At 43.0% G+C, this 27,652-nt stretch overlaps 1 protein-coding gene across 2 annotated transcripts in view; it reads right to left on the bottom strand.

Moving 5' to 3' along the window:
• ACSS3 (acyl-CoA synthetase short chain family member 3) overlaps window positions 1-27,652 on the bottom strand; it is a 120,906-nt gene that overhangs the window by 16,431 nt on the left and 76,823 nt on the right. For both annotated transcript variants that reach the window (XM_075600506.1, XM_075600507.1), the window contains 2 exons: window positions 6,090-6,193; window positions 4,075-4,170 (listed from right to left, as the gene is read on the bottom strand). In XM_075600506.1, coding sequence (XP_075456621.1) covers window positions 4,075-4,170; window positions 6,090-6,193 — 200 coding nt within the window. The remainder of the gene's footprint in view (window positions 1-4,074; window positions 4,171-6,089; window positions 6,194-27,652) is intronic.

Raw genomic sequence — 27,652 nt, forward strand, 5'->3', positions numbered from 1 at the left:
TAGGGAGGAGCAAATGAGTGGAGAGCCTTGAAGGTAAAATGAGAACTTTGTGGGTGATCCGAAACTTGATGGGCATGTAGGAGAGGGATTTAAGAAGGAGATGAACAGAGAATTTTGGGAGAAAGTGAAATTATTCTAGCAGCAGAGGAGAAAGTTGTGGGGCAGGGAGGCCTGTTAGTAGTATGTTACAATATTTCAGATGGGAGGGGATAAGGCATGCATTAGTTTTATCATTAGCGTGATGAAAAAGCGGATCTTAGCGATATAGAGTATTAGGCTATGTCCCCGCTGCAGACGGCAGCACGCTCGACTGCGTGCGTGCCTCTCACCAGCCCGTTACCTCCTCCTTAGCAGTCCCCGGTGACTCCTCACTTAATGGCTCACTGCATACTGTGACGCGTCAGCCAGCAAAGGATACAAATGGATTGTGTTATACGTCACATGGTGCGCCAGGGAGCCAATGAAGGGGAGATCGCCGGCAGCCTGGCATGAACAGGGGAGAGGGTGGATCCTTCCTCAAGTGCACAACACACACAACATATTAACACACACGCTTGTAGAATGTTGATGGTAAGTGGATTCTTCACTTGGAGCAAAAAATGTGCGCCATAGCCGTGTCCCCCCCCCCCGTCATGGCCACGCCCACCCGACCCATTTTGGCCACGCCCCCACACCTAAAAAAGCTGCTTACAGACCGCAGATCGTGATGAAACGCCGTGCACGCACCACCATGACGAGCAGCGTGACCGTAGCCTTACGAAGGATAAGCGACAAGTTTTAGCCATGCCGTGAATGTGAATGGAGAAGCAAAGGGAAGATTCAAATGTCACTCCTGCGGAAAGTGATTTGCTGACCAGATAGTTGGTAGAACCATTTATGGTGATGGAAAAAGAGGAAATTGGGCCAGGTTTAGGGGGAAATATGAAAAGCTCAGTTTAAGGTGGTGGAGTATAGCCATGAGGCAATCAGAGACTTGGGACTGGATTGGAGCAGTGAGGGTAGCGGTCGATAGATATATCTGTGTATTATCTGCATAGAGATTATATCTAAGGCCAAAAGAGTTGCTGAGGTCACCAAGTGATAGTGTGTGTATAGAAGAGACCGGAAATGTGTGTTGGGAGAGATCTGATGAGAACCAGGAGAGAGCATTGTTGTGGATACCAAGGGAGACAGTGTAGATTTTATTTGTGAGTGTTGATGAGTAAGGAAAAATAGTGTTGTTTGGCCTTAGAGAGAGCAGAGTTAAAAAAGGAGAAGATAAATTTATACTGCAGAAAATCAGCCTGAGTGTGAGATTTCTTCAAAATGCATTCAGAGGAGCAAATGCAGGTGCGAAGGAAGCACGTTTTTAATTTAGCCAAGGTTGTGAGTTAACAGGACAGGTGTGCTGGAGCGGAGAAGGAGGAGAAGGAGAAGAAGGAGAAAGAGAGAGATGCCAGACCAGAGAGGTAAATGGAGTGAAAGTAGCACTAGGTGAACAGGTAGGAGGGGGTGAGGAGAATTTGGAGGGGGAGGAGGGGGTTTATACAGTTTCTGTTGGGTGGCCTACTATAGCTGCAATTTGAAAGTAAGATCTTCTGTGGTTGTGTCAACTTTCCTGACCTTCAAATAATATTAGTAACATTTCAGAAAGTCTGACAGAATAGTTCACTTTCACATTTGCTATGTGTGATTCACAGGTTTGATAATATCACAGTACAGATATTCTGCATGAGAATCTACTTCATATCTGTGAACAGCACCTTCTGTTTATGCTCAACACTCCTTTAAAGCTTTCACGGCAAGTAATACTACACAAAAGCGACAGAAGTGCTTAGAGATAAAAATATATGACATCTTTTACCAGGATCTGAAGAAAACGGCAACACCAAAGTAAATGAAAAATATAGAGATATACATACTTTATTCACTTGCTGTATTCCACATTGAAATATCTCATAACATGAACTTGTAACATAATGCACACACACTTGGCTCTCGTTTCTAACATTTTAATTTTTTTCTAGCCGAGTCTACTGTTCAACATCTAGAAGAGGAGAGGAAGGTTCGGAGTTTGCAAGAAAATGCAGTCCAAAGACCTCCCAAACCTTCTATATGCTAGCAAAGAAAGAACCAAAACCTAGCGAAAATGTATTCATCAACTATTTATTACCTCTTCCACTTATTATTATTGTGGGAAATCACTGACAAATTATTTTCATGCAACTAATTCCAAACCACTCTACAAACTCTACAGTGAATTATGCAATCAATGATAAAAGATATGAACTAAACGTGGATAAGATGCAGGTTTAATCTCCTTAGTATTGTACATTGTTTTTCAACAGGGCTTCATTGGAACCCTTGGGTTTCCCGGGCATTCCTAAAGGGTTCTGTGCAATATTCAGGTCAATTGAAAATTGGAATATGGAAAATAGCTGAAGCGCTCAAATGCAGGTATATCTCAAAATGATAATAAGCCAGACCACTGTACCAGGGTACTAACAATTGATATAGTACCTATTGTGTCATATAATGGGTACTATCCTCCTGAAGACAGGTGGTGTGTGGTGCAACCCACTCACCATCAGTCTCATTGGCAGGTTCCCCTGAAAAATATACAAGTACTCACATCCTAGTAGGGCAGGCAGGCAGGCTGTGCAGCTACTCAATGCAATACAGGGAAAAGGGAGACCAAAAAGCGCACCAGTACAAACGGAGCAGGAAGAACCCAGGACAAAAAATGATTAAAAGGGCACTTTAATGTGACAAAAGACCCATCCAACGCGTTTCGAACGTCACAGCGTTCTTTTTCAAGGATAAAACACAAAGTTTGTTATTGTGTTCCTATGTTTGCCCACATCCAAGATGGCCACACTGCCTTTGGTACTTCCTTTTGCCTTTAGATCGGCACTGAGTCGCTCTGTTATGACATCATCAGGTTCCGATTTTTGGCGCGAAACGGCCCACAGGTAAGAGGGTATATAATGGATGTTATCATATTGTGTTTTATCCTTGAAAAAGAACGCTGTGACGTTCGAAACGCGTTGGATGGGTCTTTTGTCACATTAAAGTGCCCTTTTAATCATTTTTTGTCCTGGGTTCTTCCTGCTCCGTATGTGCTGGTGCGCTTTTTGGTCTCCCTTTTCCCTGCAATTGAAAATTGGACCAAATACAGAAGAATTTACAATGCATCTGATTTCAGACGCGCTATTAGACAGGGTTGGGGTTCCTTACGATGCATCTGAGTCAGGAAGGAAATTATTTCTCGCCTTATGAGATATCATTGGATGATATTTCACTGGGGATTTTTGTTTGCCTTCCTTTGGATCAATATACTCTAAGTACGGATATAGGATAAAGTATCCGTCGTCTAAATTTAGCATACAGCCGCAGCAACTTCTATTTTAACACTTTTCGGTTATTTTGCAGTTGCATTTTCAGAATTCCACACGCTTCACTGCGTTCATGCCACATTCATGCCGCATTCATGCCAGCCGTCACCCGCGGTTTATCTGTTTAATGATAATGGTTCGGATTTAATTATGTGCAATTCTTCACGTACCCGCCAGGTGGCAGATATTCATGAATTGTAATGAATTCTAATGTGTACACTACAGTACTGTATATATAATTTTATAACTGTTTGTGTGACTGCATCCCTACTAGGCTTTCATTTTAGTCATTAAAAAAGGATATTTTCGGTGCTCCATATTCAATTAGTGAATTTGGAGTTTATGTAATAAGTGTTGGTGTAAATCAATTAAATATCACCACTAACACTTGAATATTGCAGTAAAACATTATAGTGCATAAATTACTTATTATGCATTTATTTACTTTTCACACACTTGTATGTCTATATATTGGCCATAGATTTTTTTTATACCAATTAATTAATTATTATCATATCTATAATAAATGGTTTTAAGTTACATTTAACAATACATTATAGCACTGAGTGCATTCATTAGGGATTTCTTTTGTTCTTTATTGTTTATGATTACTTTGTCCTTATTTGCACCGTGTTCTCTATATTATATAAGCGGATGCGAGAGTCTTCCCCAGTCCCCTCCCCCTTGTTTGCATACTTACTATTGTATCCTGGAACAGGCTTTCCCGCTTGTCCTGCAGGGGGTGTTAAGGTTTGTCTTAGACCAATACATGTGGCTGTAATTGGTGATCCAGTTTCTAGGACATACAAAAAGTACAAATGATTTAATAGAATACTCTGTGCAAGCTATTAAAAAAAAAATCCGAACAATGGTAAAGATATTTGGGCCCAAAGTTGATGTCTTTAGAGTTATCAGTGAATGTTATAATTGTTCAAAATAAGCCAGGGTTTTCCAAGAAGAGCATGTTAAATATGATATACAGTACAGTATGTAGCTTTCACTTGAGAAGTCAAGGCGTTAGATCGGGGGTGGTTACGTGCAGCTTATCATAATTGAAGTAAAGCTGCTACACAATTCCATGTAGGAGATTTATAAAGGTGAAGCAGCATCTCTTAAAATAGTGCAATTGGTAGGAAAGTGGTAAAACACAGGCCACAAGTGGTAAATTGTATAGTAACATTACTGTGGGTAATGAAGGGCAAGCACATGGATAAGCACTGTCCTAACTGTAAAAAGTGATTATATGCGAGTTTGCAAATGACACGAAGACCTGCAAAAGATTGTGAGCGCAAGGTGTATACAATTAGGGCAATTCCTCAGATAAGCTTGAGGAGTGGGCGACAGTTGGTAAATTAGCCCAAGTTACAACATATTGTGCTACACAATCTAAAAGACACCCAAAGACACAGCTATTGTTTAGGGACTCTGTTCTGTGACTGTAACATAAAATGAACTGAAATTAAGCTGATACTGATCAGCTTGTATAATTGCCATCATAACATTTGCATTACCAAATCTTTTGTACCCACTAAACAAGATACACTGAAGTTGCAATAAAGTAAAATCACTGAGCTGTGTAACACTTTCTCTACTCCTTTTAATGAGAACCTTGTGAGTTACAATATGCATGCCAGCTTTGCAAATTAAGATACAATGAGAATACTGCTCTTATGGGTAATTTAGGGATTTTACCTGGCTGAGGAAAAATTGCATCAGTTCCAGAGCTGCAGTGATTTGTGAGAAGTTCTAAAGCAGTTTGAAGACATTTTCTTTTTGGCCTGGCTAAGTGAGACTTCTCTTTAAAATGATGTTTCCTCGCCATACTCAGCTCTTCAGCTGCACGTAATTGGAACCAGGGGGCCTCCAGGGCTGAATCGTGCTATTTTCAGCTTTGGGGACCTACTGTTTCCTGAGATAATTACTGTAACAGTTGCCAGTTCCTGTAGAAACACTATATCTGTTTAAATCTCGCTAGATCCACGAGCCAACTGTTGATCTAACAGCAGTGGCCATATTAGATTATCAACGAGGGACACCAAAAACTGCCACGGTTATTAGCTCAGTACCCACTGGTTCTCAGAGCTGAAAGTAAAACTTATCAGGGGGGAAAAAAATCCCCATTTTCCCGTTGCTTTAAATACAAATTGGTGTTCTACATTTTCTTTTGATAAATATAACAAAGAATTTTTAGGCTTCAAGTAATTTTATACACAAAAAAGTTAAACAAAAGTCTGCACATTACGTTGGCAGATCCAGGGTTGCAGTTACTATCTTCAGCAATTGCTTTCACCCCAGTGTGGTCGTTAACCAGCTCAGTTGTCCCCAATTAAACCTTTTTGGGTTTTCATGTGTAGCCACCTTCTATAACCAATATGGCTTTAATATGTAATTGCCAAAATGTAGCATTTCTGTGAAAATAGTTAGACACATCTAATCAGGGAATAACTTGCTATGTTATGTACTACTGTGACAACTTGCTTTCAAATTTGCATTTGCAAATGTGAATGTATCGAAAACTGAGCAAGGCGTCAAACTGCTGAAATTGTTCTTCAACTCTGTGCCCATATGCTGTGGAGGCCTGACACATGTTGTGAATGGGTTAGTACTTACAGTTTGATTTAACTGCGACTAAGGACCTAAGGGGTTTCTATAATTACCTGTATTGTAAGGAACAAGGTACTATAGATTCCTGTAAAACAGAGGCGAGAGTCTTACCAGTCTGCCACCAGTGGTCCAGCACTGGAACCTTAAAGATCTTTTTGGACCATTGTAATGTTTCCACATCGCAGCGTTCTCCAGCAACAAACAAAGAACGGAACCTGATGAATGGAATACAAAGAATGAATTTGCATGCGAAATAGATATTTTTAAAATTGTATTTAGTAGTGAGCTTGACCTACACAAATACATGGTGCTTGTTAACTTTTAATATGAATAGAGGCAAATGCGGCACACCAAAATCCAAAAAATAACCAGCAATACAATTACCGGTGCACCTGTGCTTGAACGATAGCCTGTATCAAATCCAATGGATATTTTATAGCATTATTCCGCATGAGGATGGCCTAAACGTAATCAATCCTAATCTGACAGTTGCACACAAAACTAACCCCCCTGTGGATTATATCATGCTTCCCCTTTATTTTATTCTTTACAAAAATTATTTTAAGTTTGAGCAAACTTTTAATTTACAGACAGCCGGAACTGCTATGGGCAGTAACATGGCACCATCTTATGCTAATTTATATATGACTGATTCCGAGGAGAACTTCATCTTTCCTACTGAATATTACAATAAAATGCAGTTCTATTGCAGATATATAGATGATCTGTTTTTCTTGTGGAAAGGTACAACGGATGAGTTAATTATGTTTTTTGATTATCTGGACGGACTAAACACTACAGTACGCTTCACTAAAAATTGGAGCAACAGTCACATTTCTTATCTTGACGTACTATTAACCAATGAAGACGGTATTTTGCATAGCGATCTGTACAGGAAGCCTACTGACAGAAATGCTACCTTGCATGCATCTAGTTTCCACCCAGAAAGCCTCAAACATATGTTACGGTTCTCACACAAGGTTAGGGCAACGAGCATTGTCGATAGGCAATCTAAGCTTGATGAGACTCAAAGAAATTGAGGAACATTTCATTGAGAGGGGACATAAAAGATCAGACATAAATAGTGTTTAATATACCAAAAAATGCAGCTGAAACAAAAAAAGATGAAAGACTGACTTTTGTTAGTAAGATTACAACAGCTGGAGGCTTTGTAAAAAAAATACTTCAAAAAGGCATTGGAAAGTATTACAAACAGATGAGGTTTTTAATAAAAAATTTAAGGAGTTTCCAAGGTTTGCCCACAAAAGGGGTGAAAATGTCAAGTATATTTTGATTAAAGCTGATAATCAGAACTACACACTTTTAAAGCAAACCTAAGGTGGGATGTTAAAGGCTACAGTTGTAGTGTTTCTAACAGTCTGAACTAGGGGACCAGTTGCATCACCCCATGAGTGGGAAACTGTTTAAAATTAGGGACCTTATAACCTGCACAATAACAAATATTGTTTATTTGATCAAATGTCCGTGTGGACTATGTTATATAGGAAAAAGCAATCTGATGCTTAAAACGAGGTTCATAGAACACAAAAGCAAAATTAATCATTGTGCTGAGAATACCGCTCTTATCAAACATTGCACTGATTTTGGTCATACAGTATCCTCACTTAAATTAATGGGGATTGAGCATGTACAAAAAGCCAGACCAGAGAAAGGTGTTTTATTGCTGCACAGAGAGTCCTACTGGATCTATACATTAGACACTGTATACCCCAATGGGTTAAATGATTTCTTATCACTAGGTTGTTTTATTGGAGAAAGAAAACAGTAACTGATCAAATCTCAACTTTTCAGGTTGCTGACACTGTCTGCTCATATTGGATTCATGTCTGTAAGGTCAGTTCACATCTTAGACTTTGTAATATACTGCTTATAAATTTATATGATTGATATGCACTGCAAAAAAGAGATCTACTTCCATTTTAATTTTATTGAATTCACTGGACACAGTAGGGTTAAGTATTTGGGATAAGGACTATTAATATCCACTGTGCTGATTCAGCCTTCTCATGTTTTATGTGCCTGGACAATAAATATGCAACATGCAGAAGAAATATAGCAAATCCTTTAACAACGGTGACATCCGGCGTTACTTCTGGTTACCATGGTGATGTTAAAGCATCAGAATCATACAATGGAGGAGGACAGAGGATCGGATCGACCTGATGCCCCCATGTGAAATTCAATGTGACGCCTAGAACCGTGATGACATCAGCGGACCGGGATAACAAGATGGATGACACGCAGGGCTCGGAGGATGCATTCCAGACGTTGGGCTATGGCAAGCTGGATGACACACAGCATGTGGAGGAGCCGGATGGATTCCAAACGCCGGACTATGGATGACACACAGCGTAATGAGACGTCGGGATGACACACAGAGTGCGGATGAGGAGGGTTGAACACGTGATGTGGTGGGCTGATATCAACACACATGAACTCCTCGATCTTGGATGATTAACAGAGGGCACTATGGGAAGGTGCAGGTTATATAATGGACTGAACAGGACTTTGTCATCCTGCCACTAGATAACGTGATAAAGACCCACGGGCCAAAATGTTGTGTATGGCTAAATAAATTAGTACAGTTCTAAAATCAGTTTCTTAACTTTTAAACAGCATCCCTCCACCTGATTTCTTAAATTGTCATGTTCTAAAATTCTCAAAGAAACATCTTATGTTTTTCTCCTCTCATAACTAAATGAATATATTTTTATTTCCTTATCAGTATCATCCTTAACACCGCATTATTGCCCACTAAGACAGGCACATTTTTCATTAATATTTGAATTTGCTGTGAATGTGGCGTTTCTTCGCTGCTTGGCTTTAAAAACCGACATTTGCCCACCTTTGTTTGAGTATATGCAATACATTAAAGAAGAGAGAGACCTGTTTTACTAGTGTTCCAAGAGATAACCCCAAACCTACCTTTAAATAACATATGGAGAGACATCAGTGCCCCAAAAGGAGCACAACAGAGATACCTGGCATTTATGCTAATCAGAGTAATTTAAATATACTTTGCATGTGCTATTAGCGTATATCCCAGATGTGCTCCTTTTTGTGCACAGGTGTCGCTCCATGTGTTGTTTGAGGGAATATATAGCACTTGGGAATCTAGTAAAATATCTCTTTCGTCTAATCGAATTCAAAAACTTTTGAAATCCAATGTCCACACATTCGTGGGCAGATGTTATGACATTCGCAGAAAGGGAGGGCCAAGTGAAAACACCCTTAAATGTTGCTAGAAAAACAGTGAATTGTTCATTTGTAAGCAGCATATTGTGGCTCTTGAGCAAAGATGTGTTCCTAATGTCTCTGCAACATCACAATATATCAGGTTCTTATTATCTGCTGCTAAAAGTAGGTTAAATATAATCTCTATTAAAGTCCTAATGTATGCACTTTGCTCTGAATCAGCCAGATGCAGTCGGTTAGACTTACCTACTGTAAAGCATTTTAGCAGATTCTATTCACAACTCTTATACTAAATGCACTTTATTCCCTTTTACATGTTTAACTGACAAATGCCCTTACACGTAGTCATGCTGTCTCTGTAAAACTCCCTAAATACCACTCCGATTGTACAGTAAGTTCTTCTATGCTTTTTTATGCACGCTGTATAAATAAATCACACACCTATTTATATATGTAATGGTATAGGATTGGTAGAACGCATGTGATTTTACCCAAATGCAGACAAGGCTTAAAACAGACTGGTCAGCTACTTCTTGTCCCCTCCTGGGTTGCCTTCTTATGTGGCATCCTTAGGGCACGTTCAGATAAAGAAAAAGCAGTTTAGTGTAGTATGAAGAGTACAATGTATTACACAGCATAACATGTAGCAATTACACGCACATTTTGTCAGTATGACACGGGCATCTAGTACAAAATAATACAGCAGGAATCTCCAGCAGCAGATGGTGATGGTGATACTCTCAGACCTTGAGGCTCCGATCGCTCGATTTCCCCCAGCATCTGAGATCACATCCGGTGATGTCACTTCTGGTTTCGCTGCACATAGTGATGTCTCCAATACTCTGTTTTACGCAGACCAAACAGACAAAACAGCTCTCTACAAGTAGGAATCGGGACTCCATGTGTTTCACCAAACCTGCCTTCATTAGGAGTTTGACCAGCTGTGTGCAACATTGCTGACTGCAGGACAGGATACGGACCTGCAGGGCAGAGGTAGGGAGTAGTACATAGACCTTGGCTTGGGCTCAGAGTCCTGGGATGCAGGTATATTCAGGTCTAGTTCCGGGGTCGAGGCAGGTGGCAGGCAAAGGATAGTCAGGTCCGGTTCCGAGGTTGAGGCAGGCAGCAGGCAAAGGGTAGTAAGTATCTGTTTTACCTCATATTCAATTTGACGCTCAACGGTTACCGGATTAGGAGGAGGAGGGTCCTCTGAAAAGCGATTTTTCATCACAGCTTTCAGGAGGGACACGTGGAACGTGGTGGAAATTTTTAATGAAGATGGAAGCTCCAGCTGATAAGTGACTTCATTGATCTTCCGGATGATGTTGTAGGGACCAATGAATCATGGCCAGAGCTTATCAGAAGGTTGGCTTAGACGGATGTTCTGCGTTGAGAGACATACTTTATTCCCGACGGAGTATGGGTGTGATGGCCTCCGATGTTTATCTGCAGACTTTTTTTTTTGTCTCTCAGTAGCTGAGTGAAGGGTTGCCTGAATACCCTTCCAAAGGTCCTGCAAGTTCTGTGCCTGGTATCAGCTGCTGGAACACCTGTTGCTGGAGAATGAAGGGGAAGGGTACGGGGATGGTAACCCCATGCTGCGAAAAATGGAGAACAGCCCAGAGAGTCATGCGATAAACTGTTACGGACAAATTCTGCCAATGGTAGGAGTTCTGCCCAATAAATCTGATGTTCAGTAATGTAACATCTGAGGTATTGCTCCAACGATTGGTTGGTGCGCTCAGTTTGCTCATTGGATTGCGGGTGGTAGGCAGACGAAAAGTGAAGGTCAATCCCCAATCGCCTACAGAACGCCTTCCAAAATGAATTGGGACCCCTGTCAGAGACAATCTGTAAAGGCAGTCCATGCAGACTAAATGCCTCCTGGGTAATGATGTCTGTCAGTTCAGAAGAAGAGGGAAGATTTTTTTTTTAGGGGTAGGAAATGAGCCTGTTTCATAAAACGTCAACAATAACCAGAATTGTCATCATACCCTGAGAGGGGGGAAGTTCAACAATAAAGTCGATGGATAGGTGCGTCCAAGGACTAGAGGGTACCGGCAATGGTTGCAGAAGCCCACAGGGCAGTTTTCGGGGAACCTTAGCTCAGGCACATACACTGCAGGCTGAGATGAATTCCTGTACCTCAGTTTTTCATTTTGGCCACCAAAAAGTAATATCAAGAAGTTCACAAGTCTTCCGAACCCCCGGGTGGTCTGCAAGTTTGGATTCATGTCCCCATCGTAGGACCTCCTGCCGAAGTGAAGGAGGAAAGAAAAGTTTGGATGGAGGAATGACTATTCCAGCGGGCACCTTGTTCTGGGTTTTCTGAATACGATGGAGGATCGTAATTGCCGACACAATTTTACATGAGGGAATGATGAGACCCTTGTCTGTAGAATCAGTGTCGTCCGTGGAAAACTGGCGTGATAGAGCATCCGCATTTACGTTTTTGGAACCCGGGCGGTAAGTGATTATGTAGTTAAAGCGGCTAAAATAAAGTGCCCACATAGTCTGACAGGTGTTTAGCATGATATTCTAAGTTTTTATGGTCTGTAATTATCGTGACTAGCACGGTGGTTCCCTCAAGAAGATTTCTCCATTCCTGCAAAGCCATTTTTACGGCTAGGAGTTAACGAGTGCCTGCATCGTAATTATGTTCCGCAGGGGTAAATTTCTTTGAGAAAAAGGAACACGGATGTAACCGACCCTGAAACTCGCTTCTCTGTGACAGGACTGCACCTGCTCCAACGTCAGAGGCATCCACTTCGACGATAAAAGGATAGCGAGGATTTGGGTGTTTCAAGATGGTGCAGATGAAAAGATCTTCTTAAGCTTCAGAAAAGCCACCTGAGCCTGTGGAGACCAGTTCGTGTGATCTGCCCGTTTCTTTATCATGGCTGTGATAGGTGCAACGATTTTGGAAAAGTCACGTATAAATCGCCTGTAGTAATTCATGAAGCCCAGGCATCTCTGGATAGCTTTGAGTCCTTTAGGTACTGGCCAATCCAGAACAGTAGTAACCTTGGCAGGGTCCATTTCTATGCCCCGGGGAGAGATGATGTATCCGAGAAAAGAAAGGTGGGATTTCTCGAACTCACACTTCTTGAATTTCGTGAAGAGGTTGTTATCCAGGAGGCATTTAAGGACCACCCTCACCTGCTGATGATGTTGTTCCAGAGTTTTAGAATAGATGAGGATATCGTCAAGGTGTACAATCATGGAGGAGTCTAACATGCCTCTGAAGATTTTGTTCACAAAGAACTGGAAGACTGCGGGTGCATTGCATAGGCTGAAGGGCATCACCAGATACTCATAGTGTCCCTCGTGTGTGACGAAAGCAGTTTTCCACTCGTCATCCGGTCTTATCCTTATTAGATTGAGTTTGGTAAAAGCAGTTGCCCAACGCAGACAGTCAAAAACTTCAGTGATCAGAGGGAGAGGGTACCAGTTCTTGATAGTAATCTTATTCAAACCCCGGTAATCAATACAAGGCCTTAATGACCCGTCCTTCTTTGCCACAAAGAAGAAACCTGCACCAACAGGAGAACAGGATTTACGAATAAATCCCTGCTTCAGATTCGTCAATGTATGTCCTCATCGCCTTGGTTTCAGGTTCGAAAAGAGGATACGTACGTCCACGAGGAGGAGTCATCCCAGGAAGAAGGTCGATCGCACAATCAAATGGTCGATGCATAGGTAATTCTTCAGACAGTCCCTTATCGAAGACCCGCCTCAGGTCAGAGGAACAGGCTGGGAGACCGGGTAAGTCCTCCAGTGCAGGCAGTAGAAGAGTACTCACAGGACGACAGGGTGAAAGACATTTGCCATGGCAGGCAGACGCCCAAGTTCTTATCTGTCCCGAAATCCAGTCAATCTTGGGATTGGGGTACGTAGCCAGGGAAGCCCCAGAACAACATCGATGGCTGGGGAATTCATAACATCCAGCTGGACGACTTTGTGGTGCACAACACGGACCGTAGTTTTGATTCGAACTGTCTCCTGTGAAACGATCCCTGATCCCAACGGTCTCCCGTCAATGGAGGAGATACATAGAGGTACGTCCTCTCTCTGGAGAGGAATATTGATTCGTTGAGCAAAGGTTTTATCTATAAATATACCAACGGCTCCGGAGTCCATGAAGGCCTTGGTTATAACAGAATGGTCTTACCAGGATAGGTAGATGGGGACCATCAAACGACAGGAAGATGGAGAGAAGTTGCAGATATCCAGAGGAAACTTCCCTTCTGGCGCTGGACATTGGCGTTCTCCCAATTTCTTAAGACAGGTTCGTACATGTGAACCTTCTCACCACAGTAGAGGCACAACCCCAAGGATCGCCGGTGCAGCTTCTCCCGTTCTGTTAGACGCCAATTGCATGGGCTCCGTCGGGTCTCCTGCAGTTTTTTTGGAAGCAGCCTGAAGTGGTGGAGTCAGCAGAAGAGACCTGGAGTAACATCACCGAAAGTGACGTCAGACGCTGAGGGAATCGAGCGATCAGAGCCTCGACACTGTCAATGCCTTTTCTTTATCTGAACGTGTCCTAAGGAAGCCATGTAAGAAGATATTGAAGGGGACAAAAAGTAGCTGACAGGAGGACATGCTTTTTCTCCTCCCATCCCACTACAGAAGTGGTAGGTATCTCTTTCGAGACTTTTATTTAGTGTATTTGAGACATTGGTACTCTGTGTATGTGTGGGATTTTCTATTTTATGTGTATTCATTTTTTTTTTCTTTTTGTATTCATCAGTCGTTGTTTATCCACTTAGTTACATTAGAGATTGCATCACACAGTTTTGGTTAAACTGTTTTATTGCTAGACACAATACTCACATAGATTTCCGTGTCATTCCACAAGTGCTATTTCCTCTCTTCTCTCTCTTCCTCCTCTTTCTCTCTCTTCCTCCTCTCTCTTTCTCTCTCTATATATACAGGGCTTGACAAATGCTCTCACCCAATCGCTTGGGGCGAGTGCATTCTAGCCGCAGGCGAGGCAGCTCTCCTCGTCTGTCTCTCCTCCAGTCAGAGCTCCGGTTCATGATTTCCCCGAAGTGGATACACTGACTACTGCACCGACACACTTTATTCGAGCAAATACCCAGTATGTACCTGGCAGATACCTGGAATGCGCCGCTCCTCACCTCTGACAAGCCCCGTTGCGTTTGCCTTCCCAGCCTGGGTTCATGCCTGGCTGACGGGCGGCTGATCTGTTAAATGATAATGATTAGGATTTACTAGGCTGCAATGCTTCGCGTGTCTACCAGATGGCATAAATTCATGAATTGTAATGCAGTATATATATATATATATATATATATATACTGTGCAGTATTGCAGCCAGCGGGAATAAAATGCTTCAATCCCTGCCTGGAAAATAACCCAATGCACTCGGGCAGAAAACAGTCACAAACCTCAATACACCCGGGTATACCCGAATTCGTGGGACTAGCCGAGCTCGAATAAAGTGTGTCGCCAGTGTACATCCAGGTCACAGTTCTATGTCCTACTGCACATGATCACACTAAGGGAATCAAGGGAGTTGTAGTTTTTATAGACTTCAGTACAGATTAGGTGTCACATACTGTGTAGATTAGAAACAAGACAGTAACATTTCCAAAACTGCTAGGGAAAGATAGATTCTACTGCATGTAGATATGTAGTACCCCTGCTCTTGACACAGAGCCCCACTGCCCTCCACACAGAGCATCCCCTGCTCCCCACACAGAGCACTCCCCTTGCTCTTTGAATGTGGTTATTAGGAATCCATGCCATTTAAAAAAAAAAAAAAAAAGTATATATATATATATATATATATATATATATATATATATCAGATATATATAGCAGATATTACCAGACGTTTCGGTCAGCTACATGTAACCTTCCTCAGGGGTGTGCCAGGAAGGTCACATGTAACTGACCGAAACGTCGGATGTAGTGCCTTGGTTTTGTTACCTCAATATATTGACATTTCAACTTGGCTGTGTGCTGTCTCTTCTTTCCGGATCAAGATCTGGTAATATCTGCTGTATCTATTACGCATATGGGATAAGCATCAGTGTTTCAGTGTTTACAGAGTGCCTGCTGCCTTGTTTCATATATATATATGTGGGCGGGGCCGGTGGCGGAGCAAGGGGGCAAGTGCCTCTTTTTAGTCTGATGAGTAAAATGTTTTATAATTTGTCGAGCCCGTGTGTGTGTGTATAATATATATATATGTGTGTGTGTGTATAGAGGTATTGGTACCGTCAAAAATGAATAGACAACACCGTTCTGTGGCTAACTAAATTTTATTTGTGCGAGCTTTCAAGATACACTGATCTCTTCTGCCGGCGATGGTACATTGAATAAAGCATAACTTACAAACAGTGCATATACTGTAAGAATGTTATCTGTGACTGAAACCTAACACCCTCCCCCCCCGTGTAGTATGCGATGGTGGAATTTCTGGAGTCAGGAACGCTATCACCTGCACCGGGGGTACGGAGGAGCCCTGCAATGGCCCTTCCTCATCATTGATGATCTACACTGAGGCTGTCTCCAATGGAACCCCGATTCATCATCCGCAAAATTGATACCTGACCCGTTCCTCAGATGATTACCCCAATCTACACAGATTCTCTCAACTGAATGATTTTTAATCCACCAATAAAAAAAAATCAATCTCTCTCTCTCTCATATATATATATATAACTCCTGTGAAGGCAATGAAGAGACATTGCTCAAGGTAAGCGGAAAAAAAGTGTATTGGTAATACAGATACACAGATCCAACGTTTCGGTCCCGTAGCGGGACCTTCCTCAGGGTGGTGTAGACAGACAATGGTGTTGGCAGACATAAATACCCACAATCCCATGTGCACCCAATCTGTAAAAACAATCAAATAATAATAAAAAAAACACGAGCCAAGGACTGTAGGGCGTTTCCAATGATGGAAATTGGCCATCTTGCATGGAGCATTGCGCATGTGCAGTGATAAATTTCTTCATACTACACTGCATCCTCCATTGCTATGCAACATCCGGGAGGGTACTGAGGACGTGATGCGCATGCGTGTTAAGCAAGGAGCCGAAGCCTCATCATGAATGAAGCATTGTGCATGCGCAGTGAGAGATTTCTCCGTAATACATAAAGTGGAGTGTCCTCCGTTGCTATGCAACCCCCCAGGAGGGTACTGAGGACGTGATGTGCATGCGTGTCAAGCAGAGACCCGAAGCCTCAATGGCACAATGATCGGGAAAACAAATGACAAGTGCTAGCAATACAAACATGAACCATAGTGAGAGGGCAAGTGCAAATAAAGCACCTGGAGAATAAAACCCCTTGATACAGAGTGGCGGAAGCAAAGACTATGAATACACAAATGATCTAGATGGCACATAGATTCAAGTCAAATGCTAAGGCCCTTTAATAAACAGGTAAAGCAAACCAGATCAAGTGGATTTATAAAAAACAACTGAGTGCAAAGTCCTCATTAGTCCCTTGGGTTATAACATATGAAAGATTAAGTTAATCTTGGCCTCCATCTGCAGGAGTAATTTATTTCGGTCACCACCCCGTGCTGGGGGATGTACTTGTAGGATATGCATATAATGAAATGTCGCTAGACTTGTTTGTGACTCTTGAAGTGTCTAGCCACAGGCTGATGTCTGAAGTCATCGCTGTTGCTACTGTCCAAAAGTGCCTTCCTGATGGTGGACCTGTGAAGACACATATGCTCCATGAACATGCGGGTGGTCTTGCCCACATAGTATAGTCCACAAGGGCAAGAAATTTGGATTCACAGTTAAGATAATCCCTAATCTTTATCTGGGTTCCATAATGTGGATGGGCGAATGTCTTGCCTATTAAAATATGCTGACAATTTATGCATTTGTGTACACCAGGTGGCCTGGACAGCCAGGAAGTGCCAGAAGCATATTTAGACACGGGGTCAGCTTGTGTCAATGAGTGATCCAGATTCCAAGCTGTGATACTCTGTGAAGCGGATGTTTGACGGCACATTGTTGATGTAATTGATGAATGTAGCCAGTTCACCTTCAGTGCCCCCCACACCATAATCCTATATCGGATGATGAGATGGGCAAACAAAGCATCATTTAGTATATACGTTTGCTCATATTGATTCATGTAGAGGTTCACGTATGATGGCGTCATATTCGACCCCATCGCTGTTCCCATCAGTTGCAATAGTATTTTTTTTCAAACGTGAAAAAGTTTTTATGCAGCACGATATCATCAAGTAAAAACTCTAGCGGTGGACCCGTAGGTTCGCCAAAGTTACTCCGCTGTTGTTGGATGGCTTCCATTCCCTCTGTATGGGTGATATTCATATACAGGCTGGCCACATCAAGTGTTGCTAGAATGGCATTGCCCAAGATGAGCGGCAGAGTATCCAATTTTTTGATCAAGTCCGTCGTGTCCCTAACGTAGGACACCATTCTAATGACCATGGGCTGTAGGATTAAGTCCAAAAACTGCGAGATGAGGTGAAAGAGTGAACCCCTCACTGAAATGATAGGTTGGCCGGGTGGCGCTGTGAATAATCTGTGCATCTTGGGTAACACATACATTACCGGCATGATAGCAAAATCCTGAGTGAGGAACTTTGCTGTCTCTTCTGAGATCCATCTGTTGTTTAAGCCCATCACAATCACTGAATTGATTTCATATATGAATGCTCTTGAAGGGTCTCCGCTCAATTTCTTGTAGTGTTTTATCACACCTAGTTGTCCTAGGATCTCGTTCTTGTATCTGTAGGGGAAGATGGCAATGCCTCCTCCTTTGTCGGCCACCCTAATGATAATATCCTTATTGTCTTGGAGAGATTTGAGTGCCCGGAACTCATCTCTACTGAAATTGGAAAAACTGGTCTTGTGTTGGCCAATTTGCTTCCTCGTGTCTTTCTCCACCAGGTTCATAAAGGTGGAGATATTGAAATTATGTACCTGGGGATCAAACGTACTCCGTGGTCTGAATGGACGTATGGTATCTCCAGTATTCATAGTTGTAGTGTCCATGGGTTTAGTGAAGAAATCCCTCAGTATAAGTTGTCGACTGAAGCGATATAGGTCTACTTCCCAATTAAAGGTATCCTGTTGGTAAGTTGGTATATAAGAAAGACCTTTTATCAGGACACTGAGCTCAGTAGTAGTGGGTTCATAATTGGATATGTTGACTATCACACTCTCCTCCGACAACTTTTCGATCCTCCTGTGTCTTTCGGTGGTCTGAATACGTATTTTGCGTTTCTTGCCACTTCTTCGGATCGCTCCCATACGTCGGAGTCCGACAGAGGAGGTTTGGGATGTGCAGACGTGCCCGGTCCTAAAAACGGTCTGTTGACGTGTCCTGGTTATCTGATAGATCTTTGTCACTGGTGTTACCTGTGATGACCACTCTTTTTGATCTGGAGAAATTTCATGCCCCATGCAGGTAGAAGTCGACTTCTCTTTTTTTAAGTATTGTATTGTATGTCTTTATTTATATAGCGCCATTAATGTACATAGCGCTTCACAGTAGTAATACATGTGGTAATCGAATAAATAACAGATAATATAAATAACAGATCATGGGAATAAGTGCTTTAGACAAACATAACATTAAGGAAGAGGAGTCCCTGCCCCGAGGAGCTTACAATCTAATTGGTAGGTAGGGAGAACGTACAGAGACAGTAGGAGGGAGTTCTGGTAAGTGCGTCTGCAGGGGGCCAAGCTTTATGTATCATGTGTTCAGAATGTTCACAGTGCTATTCGTATGCTTCTTTAAGCAAGTGTGTCTTAAGGTGGGTCTTAAAGGTGGATAGAGAGGGTGCTAGTCGGGTACTGAGGGGAATGGCATTCCAGAGGTGTGGGGCAGTCAGTGAAAAAGGTTTAAGGCGGGAGAGGTCTTTAGATAAAAAGGGGGTAGAAAGAAGACATCCTTGAGCAAAACGCAAGAGTCGGGGTGGTGCATAGCGAGAAATTAGGGCTGAGATGTAAGGAGGGGCAGAAGAGTGTAAAGCTTTAAAAGTGAGGAGAAGAATGGAGTGTGAGATGCGGGATTTGATTGGAAGCCAGGAGAGGGATTTCAGGAGGGGAGATGCTGAGACAGATCTAGGAAAGAGTAGAGTGATTCTGGCAGCAGCATTTAGGATAGATTGTAGGGGAGACAGGTGAGAGGCAGGAAGGCCGGACAGCAGGAGGTTACAGTAATCAAGACGGGAGAGAATGAGGGCCTGAGTCAGAGTTTTTGCAGTCGAGCAACAGAGGAAAGGGCGTATCTTTGTTATATTGCAGAGGAAAAAGCGACAAGTTTTAGAAATGTTTTGAATGTGAGGGGCGAATGTGAGAGAGGAGTCGAGTGTGACCCCTAGGCAGCGTGCTTGGGCTACTGGGTGGATGATCGTAGTTCCAACAGCAATGTGGAAGGAGGTAGTAGGGCCAGGTTTGGGAGGAAGTATGAGGAGCTCTGTTTTAGCCAGTTTCAGTAGATCATTAAAAACATAAGAGGGGGATGCATGTTGAAGACACAGAGTGGAGAGGATGTGTGCTCTGAAGCTCAGCACGAAAACGGAACAAAAACGGGGAAAAAAGGTGCCAAACGTACCTCAAACACAGCCAGAGAATAAACGGAGCTGAGGAGAAAGGTGGGGAACACCCAGGTGAGACGGCAGGGTGCGGGAGAGCAGAGAACAGACAGAGCAGGCTGGGATCCGTCTCTCCGCTAAAACAGCCCAAAATGGCCGCCAGTCGCGTCTGACTCAGAGGGAGACCCGCAATGCTTGAAATCACCCTGCAGCCCGAGAGGTGAACAGGGAGGAGGGAGACTGAACCCCGGTTGCTGGCAGCAGAGGGGGACTCACGGAGGGGGAAGGGAGGCAGGCAAATTCGCCAAAAGAGAAAAAAATAATAATAAGGCACAAAATGGCGTCTGAACCCATTACGAAGAGCTAAGGGACAGACATAGGCCCTATATCAGCAGGGAAGCAAAGGCCACACAAACCTGAAAAGGAGGTCCCTGGCCAAATTGAATCCACAGCAAAGGTAATACTGCCTGAACAGCTTTTGGGGAAAAACTTATCCCTCCCTCCCCCCAAGACTAAGACAAACAGTGAGCATACCAGACGCTTTAGGCAATAGCACACATAGCTTCTCCATTTTGGCTTTATTTTTGTTAAATAAATCATGACAAGGTGTAATATGTCATGTGTTGTTGTTCATCTGAGGTTGTATTTACCTAATTTTAAGACCTGCTAAGGAACAGACGATTGTTAATATGTCCCGATATGTAAAACCATAGAATTCAAAGAGGGTCTACTTTCTTTTTCACACAAATGTATGTATGTATGTATGTATATATATATATATACTAGCTGAGAGACCCGGCGTTGCCTGGGATTAAAATTTTGCGCTCCCTCCTCTCTCCACTCCCTTGTCTCTCTCAGCTCCTCCCCCCCCCCTGCGCAGCTCGGTATCCCCCCCCCCTGCGCAACTCCGTTCTCGCGCCCCCCCCCCCTGCGCAGCTCTGGTCCCCCCCCCTGCGCAGCTCTGCCCCCCCCCTGCGCAGCTCTGTTCCCCCACCCCTGCACAGCTCTGGTCCGCCCCATGCGCAGCTCTGGTCCACCCCATGCGCAGTTCTGCCCCCCCTGCGCAGCTCTGGTCCCCCCCCCCTGCGCAGCACAGTGTCACATACACACACACACAGTGTGAAACACACACAGTATCACATACACCAACACACACACCACGCCCATCTCCCTCCCCACGCGGGCAAGCAAGGGAGCGCCGTGGGGAAGGGGACCAGAGGGAAGGGGAGGAGCAGCCAGGCGGGACGGGTCACGGGACCGGCGCGTCACCCGCTCGCAGGGGAGCTGGGGGATGTAGTCCGGCGGCGCCATGACTGCGCACCACCACCCCACCCCCCCTCGCCCATCTCCCTCCCTAGGTAACGGGAGCATTGTGCGCACGCGCAATGAGCTGCGGGTGAGGAGGGGTGATGGAGGGGGGGGGCAGCTGGGAAGTGAGCTGCGGGTGAGGGGGTTATGGGGGGAGCCGGCGGGGAGGTGAGCTGGGGGGGTGATGGGTGGGGGGAGCCGGCGGTCCGGGCCGCTGGGTGCGTGTGTGTGGCAATTGGGTGAGGCCGAGGGGGAAGGTGAGCTGCGAGTGAGGAGGAGAAGAGAGTGGCAGTTGGGTGACGTCATAGAGCCACGCAGGCCAATGAGAGGGGGGCGGGGTAGGTATACGGACCAATCTGATTGGCCAGAGGCTGAGTAACAGACCCACGGACCAATCAGATTCCCCACATCTACCAACAACCCCACAAATTTCAAATTTATATATTAAGATTTTATATATATATATATATATATAGATATATATATATATATATATATATATATATATATATATATATATATATATATATATATATATATATATATATACACAAATATAGCTGTATGCTCATCTGCATGTCTTAGGCAGGTCTGCAACCCCGCCTTTCCCCATTATCACCCAGCATACAGCACTTCCACTGCAGCAAGGGATTCTGGGAAATGACATGCAAATGAGCACACAGTGTCACTTTTTGCCTCAATAACCATTTTTAACATGGTTTCCTATAGGCTTAAGCTTGCTGCATGGTCACAGCTTTGAGCACAGCCAGGGTTAAGGTGCATACCCAGAAAACCACCCACAGACAGCTGTTTCGACTATATATATATATATATATATATATATATATATATATATATATAATACTGAGTTAAGTTATGGTGAGTAAAAAAAAGTGACAAAAACCCTCCACAGGAAAGCAAATATGCAAATATAACTGTATGCTCATCTGCATGTCTTAGGCAGGTCTGCAACCCCGCCTTTCCCCATTATCACCCAGCATACAGCCCTTCCACTGCATCAAGGGATTCTGGGAAATGACATGCAAATGAGCACACAGTGTCACTTTTTGCCTCAATAACCATTTTTAACATGGTTCCCTATAGGCTTAAGCTTGCTGCATGGTCACAGCTTTGAGCACAGCCAGGGTTAAGGTGCATACCCAGAAAACCACCCACAGACAGCTGTTTCGACCTTGATGGGTCTCATCAGTGTGGGGTTGATTTTACTGGGAAAGCAAGAGAGGCTATGGGATAGGCTAAACCATAATACTGAGTTAAGTTATGGTGAGTAAAAAAAAAGTAACAAAAACCCTCCACAGGAAAGCAAATATGCAAATATAACTGTATGCTCATCTGCATGTCTTAGGCAGGTCTGCAACCCCGCCTTTCCCCATTATCACCCAGCATACAAAAAGTGACACTGTGTGCTCATTTGCATGTCATTTCCCAGAATCCCTTGCTGCAGTGGAAGTGCTGTATGCTGGGTGATAATGGGGAAAGGCGGGGTTGCAGACCTGCCTAAGACATGCAGATGAGCATACAGTTATATTTGCATATATATATATATATATATATATACACACACACATACATACACACACAAACACACAAGAAAGCATGTAAGTAATTATCACATGCAATTACCATTCAATTCAAAAGAATTGGTCACAATTGCAAGCTTTAGTGGGAGGCATCTGTAGATCATCATGTGTAGATCATCTTATCTGGGTGATTAGGTAATTTTGTGTATGAGGCTATAATTTGATACGATACATCGTGCCTTTAGGCCTATTTTCACCTTTTTGGTCTGCCTATAGTATAGGTTATATTCCCCACTATAGTATAGTAGTTAGCACCTTCATATGTTTGCATAGTATGGTGCTATCTTTTGTCATGTGTTTAGCAGGATAGTGCGTGACGCACTATTCGAGTATACACTATGTAGTCTTCACGTAACCCGTTTATATTAATATGGGTTTTTTAGCAGTTGTTATTAGTCTAGTTGTTATCCGCCTATTTCATTCTGGATTATGTTCCAGATTTGGTTTTTGACTGTATAAAGTAGAACTATACAAGGTGTAGAAACTAGAGCTTAACTACTACCGTGTATACTGTATTATTCGTGTCTGTTTGTTTGTGTATCACATTCACCTTTTGATCATGGATTCTATCTTACCAATAATACCTTCTATGATTACTAATAAATTGGTTTTAACATACAATCAACTTTACTAACTTCACACACTGAGTGCTTTCAAGAGGGTTCCCTTACTTCGTGTTTTGACATTTATCTTGTTCCCTATTTGCACCTGTGTTCTCACTTTATATTGCTGATTGCAAGAGTTTTCCTTCCCTTTCCTTCCCTTGCTATTTACCTAATTTTTAGACCTGCTAAGGAACAAATGATTGTTATTATGTCCCGATATGTAAATCGATAGAATACACACACACACACACACACACACACACACACACACACACACACACACACACACACACACACGATTATCACATGCAATTACCATTCAATTCAAAAGAATTGGTCACAATTGCAAACTTTAGTAAACCTAGCTCAGTGTGCGCAAGCTGTTTGGTTTCAGTTAGAAGGCACAATGAAGCAAAAAAAGACATCAACTTTAAAAGTACAAAGAATAAAATACAGGCCCCAGGCAATTCACAGCCATGCAGCTTTTGAATCTTTCTAGTTTGCTTTTTTTCCAAGCAGTGGAATCATTATTTTGTTTCTAATCAATTTATTGCTTTGTCTGTGTATCCTCATGTTGGATGGAGTGTGGATGGAAACGTCAAATCTTTCTCACAATTAACATACATCTGTAAAATAGATTAGAATCCAAAACAGCGAGTTTATTCTAAAAACGCTAAAAATAATTTAGTCAACGTTAAAATCACCTTAAAAATTCTATTAACATGATTGCTGTTTACAGGTTTCCCTGCTGGCTAAGTCTGCGACCACGCTAGCACTGACCGCGCTCATGCTTGAGAACAGTGATATCACCATCTCTCCAAGCGAGTGCCGGGTGTCCTGCCTATTTCACAAGCGCGCGTGGGGGGGGCATTGCGGGTAAGTTGAGCGCGGTTGAAAGTCTCTTTTTGTTTCCGCAAGCGTGGGTGAGCGTCGTGAGCGAGGACGGGACAATTTTACTTGCCAAAACTAACCTCGGCAAGCACTGCATGGTCAGTACTACCGTGGCCGCAGCCCGCGCTTTTGGCGGCGCGTTCAGCCGATTCCCCGGTCTGCAGCTCACTGCAGGAGGAGCGACCGGGGGGGCGTGGCGGAGGAGTGATGGGGGCGCGGCCATGACGTCACCCGGCAGGTTCGCCCTCATTGGCTGAACCGCCGGGGGCGTGCCTAATCGCTCGACGCAAGTCCTGCTCTCAATTCTATTGAGAGCAGGAGTAGCTCTCGCTCGAGCGCTGCGGCCCCCCCTCGCAGCGGGCCCGGCGCCATTGCGGGGAGGGCTCTCGTCCGTGCAGTGTCCGCCACAGCGGACGCTGTAGTAGGCAGCGGGGGCAAGGCCCAAGAGTGAGGACAGGCTGTGGAAACTGGGAAGGCAAGTTCAATTTACAAAATAAATACAATATATCTTCACATCTTTCAATGGCACGGCTGTCCCATCTGCAGTGTCACTTGCGAGAACAATGGAACAGAAAAAACAATTACTCTAATATTTCCCAATACAGAGTTTTTAAAATTCCTTTACATAACACTAATACATTACCACTTGTGAATAATGAAATATTCAGACCTGCAAACTGAAAACGCTTTCTTTAATTGGGGGTTATTTTCAGGAACAAATGCCAGTAGGAAAAGATGCCATTATAGAGCAGCACAGGCTTTTTTTTTCCTATTCTGATTTATTGGCATTAAAAAGCTCAGTGTTTGAAATGAGATGAAAACAAAATTAAACTGTTGTATAATTGTGCCTGAAGGGATTTTCACCCCAGTAGATGTATAATAAAATGCTGCCTAGCATTGCATTAATGGTGATCATCAAGTGTTCGAGTTTAGCATTCAGCTCTATGCTGTGTGCCACATTTCTCTCTCAATCTGATGGTGACACTCCAACAGAGTGAATGATGCTGAGATGATGATCCATTGTGTGTACCTCTCACTGTTGTATTAGCACAATCCTGCTGTGAGGAAGCTTGCAGCCATCTCCTTTCCTAGCTGATTAGTAATGAAGATTTATTTTAATTAAGCAGGCCTCTGCAAATATGATGGTTTATATATGATTTCCCCCTTTTAGCAGTACTTAAGTTACTGAAGGGCAAACTCTTATTCCAGTGCTACTGTAATAACCTGAAGCAATTGTCATTAAAGCAGAAAAACATGCCAAATCTTATGTTTTTTTAAATAAATAAGTTCTGTAGTATTAGATAGTGACATTTTTTATTATTAGTCGACTCTTCGTGCCATTTTGAATGAGTTTTAAAGCATAATTTGATTTCTATATCAGGTTTTAACCCACCTCCCCAGCAGTGCAAGATATTTGCAAACACTTTCCTATTTGGAATAATTTGTTGCCAATATTCCCAGTAGTTTGAGTTGTAAACTGTAACAATAGATAATGTTACCTTAGTAATATAAGGATACAATGTAGCTGCTGAGTTACACTGACTGAAGGATTGATTGAAACTGAAAGGCAGCCATTACGTTAGGCACACAATCAGGATTTTTACAGATTTATAACAGAAGCACTAAACGATTGTCAGCGTAGTCAAGAATTTAGAATTATATAGGAGAAGGAGTGTCTCAGTGAGTAAAGACACTGGCTGGCACTGAGTTTGAAGCAGGGGAGCCTGGTTCAATTCCTGGTGTCAGCTCCTTGTGACCTTGGGCAAGTCACTTTATCTCCCTGTGCCTCAGGCACCAAAAACATAGATTGTAAGCTCCACGGGGCAGGGAACTGTGCCTGCAAAATGTCTCTGTAAAGCGCTGTGTAAAACTAGCAGCGCTATACAAGAACATGCTATTATTATTATTATTGTCACATGTTTTACATAAATAAATAATAAAAAAAGAAAACAATGGGGGGGGGGGGGGGGGGGTAATGTTGTATTGCTGCTTTAATATAATATCCCATTCTCATAAACCAGTGTGCCCTTGTTTTCATCTTAGCCGATTCTTTTTACAGCTACTGTAATTTAAAAAATTAAATTTAAAAAAATAGTGCACTATGTAATTAGGCTAACATATCTATTTATATTGGATATGTTTAAAGGCAATGAGAAAATGCTATTTATTTTTTTATCTTTACATGGATTGCTCTTTATGTCAAACAACATTAACTACAAGAACAAATATTTAGCAATCTGTTTTCAATCAAAAAAAAAAAAAGAAATACACTTTTTCATGTTTCTCATTATTAAAATAAGATTCAAATATAATTACGAGAGGAGGGAAGACGAGTTTTGCATTCAATTTGAAAGTAGTATGAGTGCCTTGTACAAGCTATTCTTTTAGAATAACCACTTTGATCTCTAACTTCTGATCTAGAGTCAGACAGAAATTACCATAGTAATGAACTTTGTTTTATTTGCAAGAAGTTGATTTTTTCCCCCTGGCAGACAATAAACTCTGTTATTTCCCTTGCTCACACACATTAAAACCTGTGCCAAACAAAGAGAGGCTGAGCGGTGGGGAGAAAAAGGCTGCACAATAAGGCCTTGGACATGCATACCGCTGGCGTGCTGATGCGCGCTGAGGCTCAGGGAAAGCGGGTGCTTTCCCTGGCCTTGCGGTTGCTTGTCCTGCTCGCCGTAAGGGGGTGGGCCGGGGGCGGGCACGTCACTGGCCGGGGGCGGGCCAGTGACGTCACGGAGCTGGTTCGCCCTCATTGGGCGAACCGCTCACGTGACTGGCCTGTCGCGCCGGCAAGCGGGGGAATTTTAAATTCCCCTAAGACCTGCGCTTCCGCAAGCGCGCGGAAGCGCAGGTGAGCCCCTACTAAAGCCGCTCTAATTGCGGCTGTAGGGGCTCAGTGCTGAGCGGGAGCGCGCGTCAGCACGCTCCCGCCAGCAAGCGGTAAACATGGCCAAGGCCTAAGATCTATGCTAATTGAGCAGGAAGAATGAACACTAACCCCCTATTCTCATGTTCAGATTGAAGTTTCGTTAGCATTTTCACTAAACTTCCTCAGTGATTAAAATAACAACAAAAACACATCATAACATTACAAAGCATTGAGAGAGCATAAACACACACCCGAAATGGATTTACTGTACCGAGGACTGCAATTCCTGCACTCAATAGAGAATTGTACACAAAAATAACATCTGAAATGCTTCTTATTTGCATAGGGCTGCATGCAGCATATGGCTGCGTTATCCTCCAATAAAATGACAAAGTATGTCTTGGCATTACTCTGATCCAGACCCAAAATAGTTATTTCGCTAGAGAGGAGATAATGCTGATATTTAAATCCTGCTTATTTGTGGCGGTTTAGTCATCCAGACACTGCAAAAGCCCTAAAACAGTGTCTGGATGTATAAGGAATCAGGGAACACGTCCCTTGCGGCGTGTTCCCTCCTTACCTGCTGCATCTCAGTCCTCCGCTGTTTA

This window comes from Ascaphus truei, chromosome 5 (genome assembly GCF_040206685.1).
Source record: "Ascaphus truei isolate aAscTru1 chromosome 5, aAscTru1.hap1, whole genome shotgun sequence".
NCBI lineage: Eukaryota > Metazoa > Chordata > Amphibia > Anura > Ascaphidae > Ascaphus > Ascaphus truei.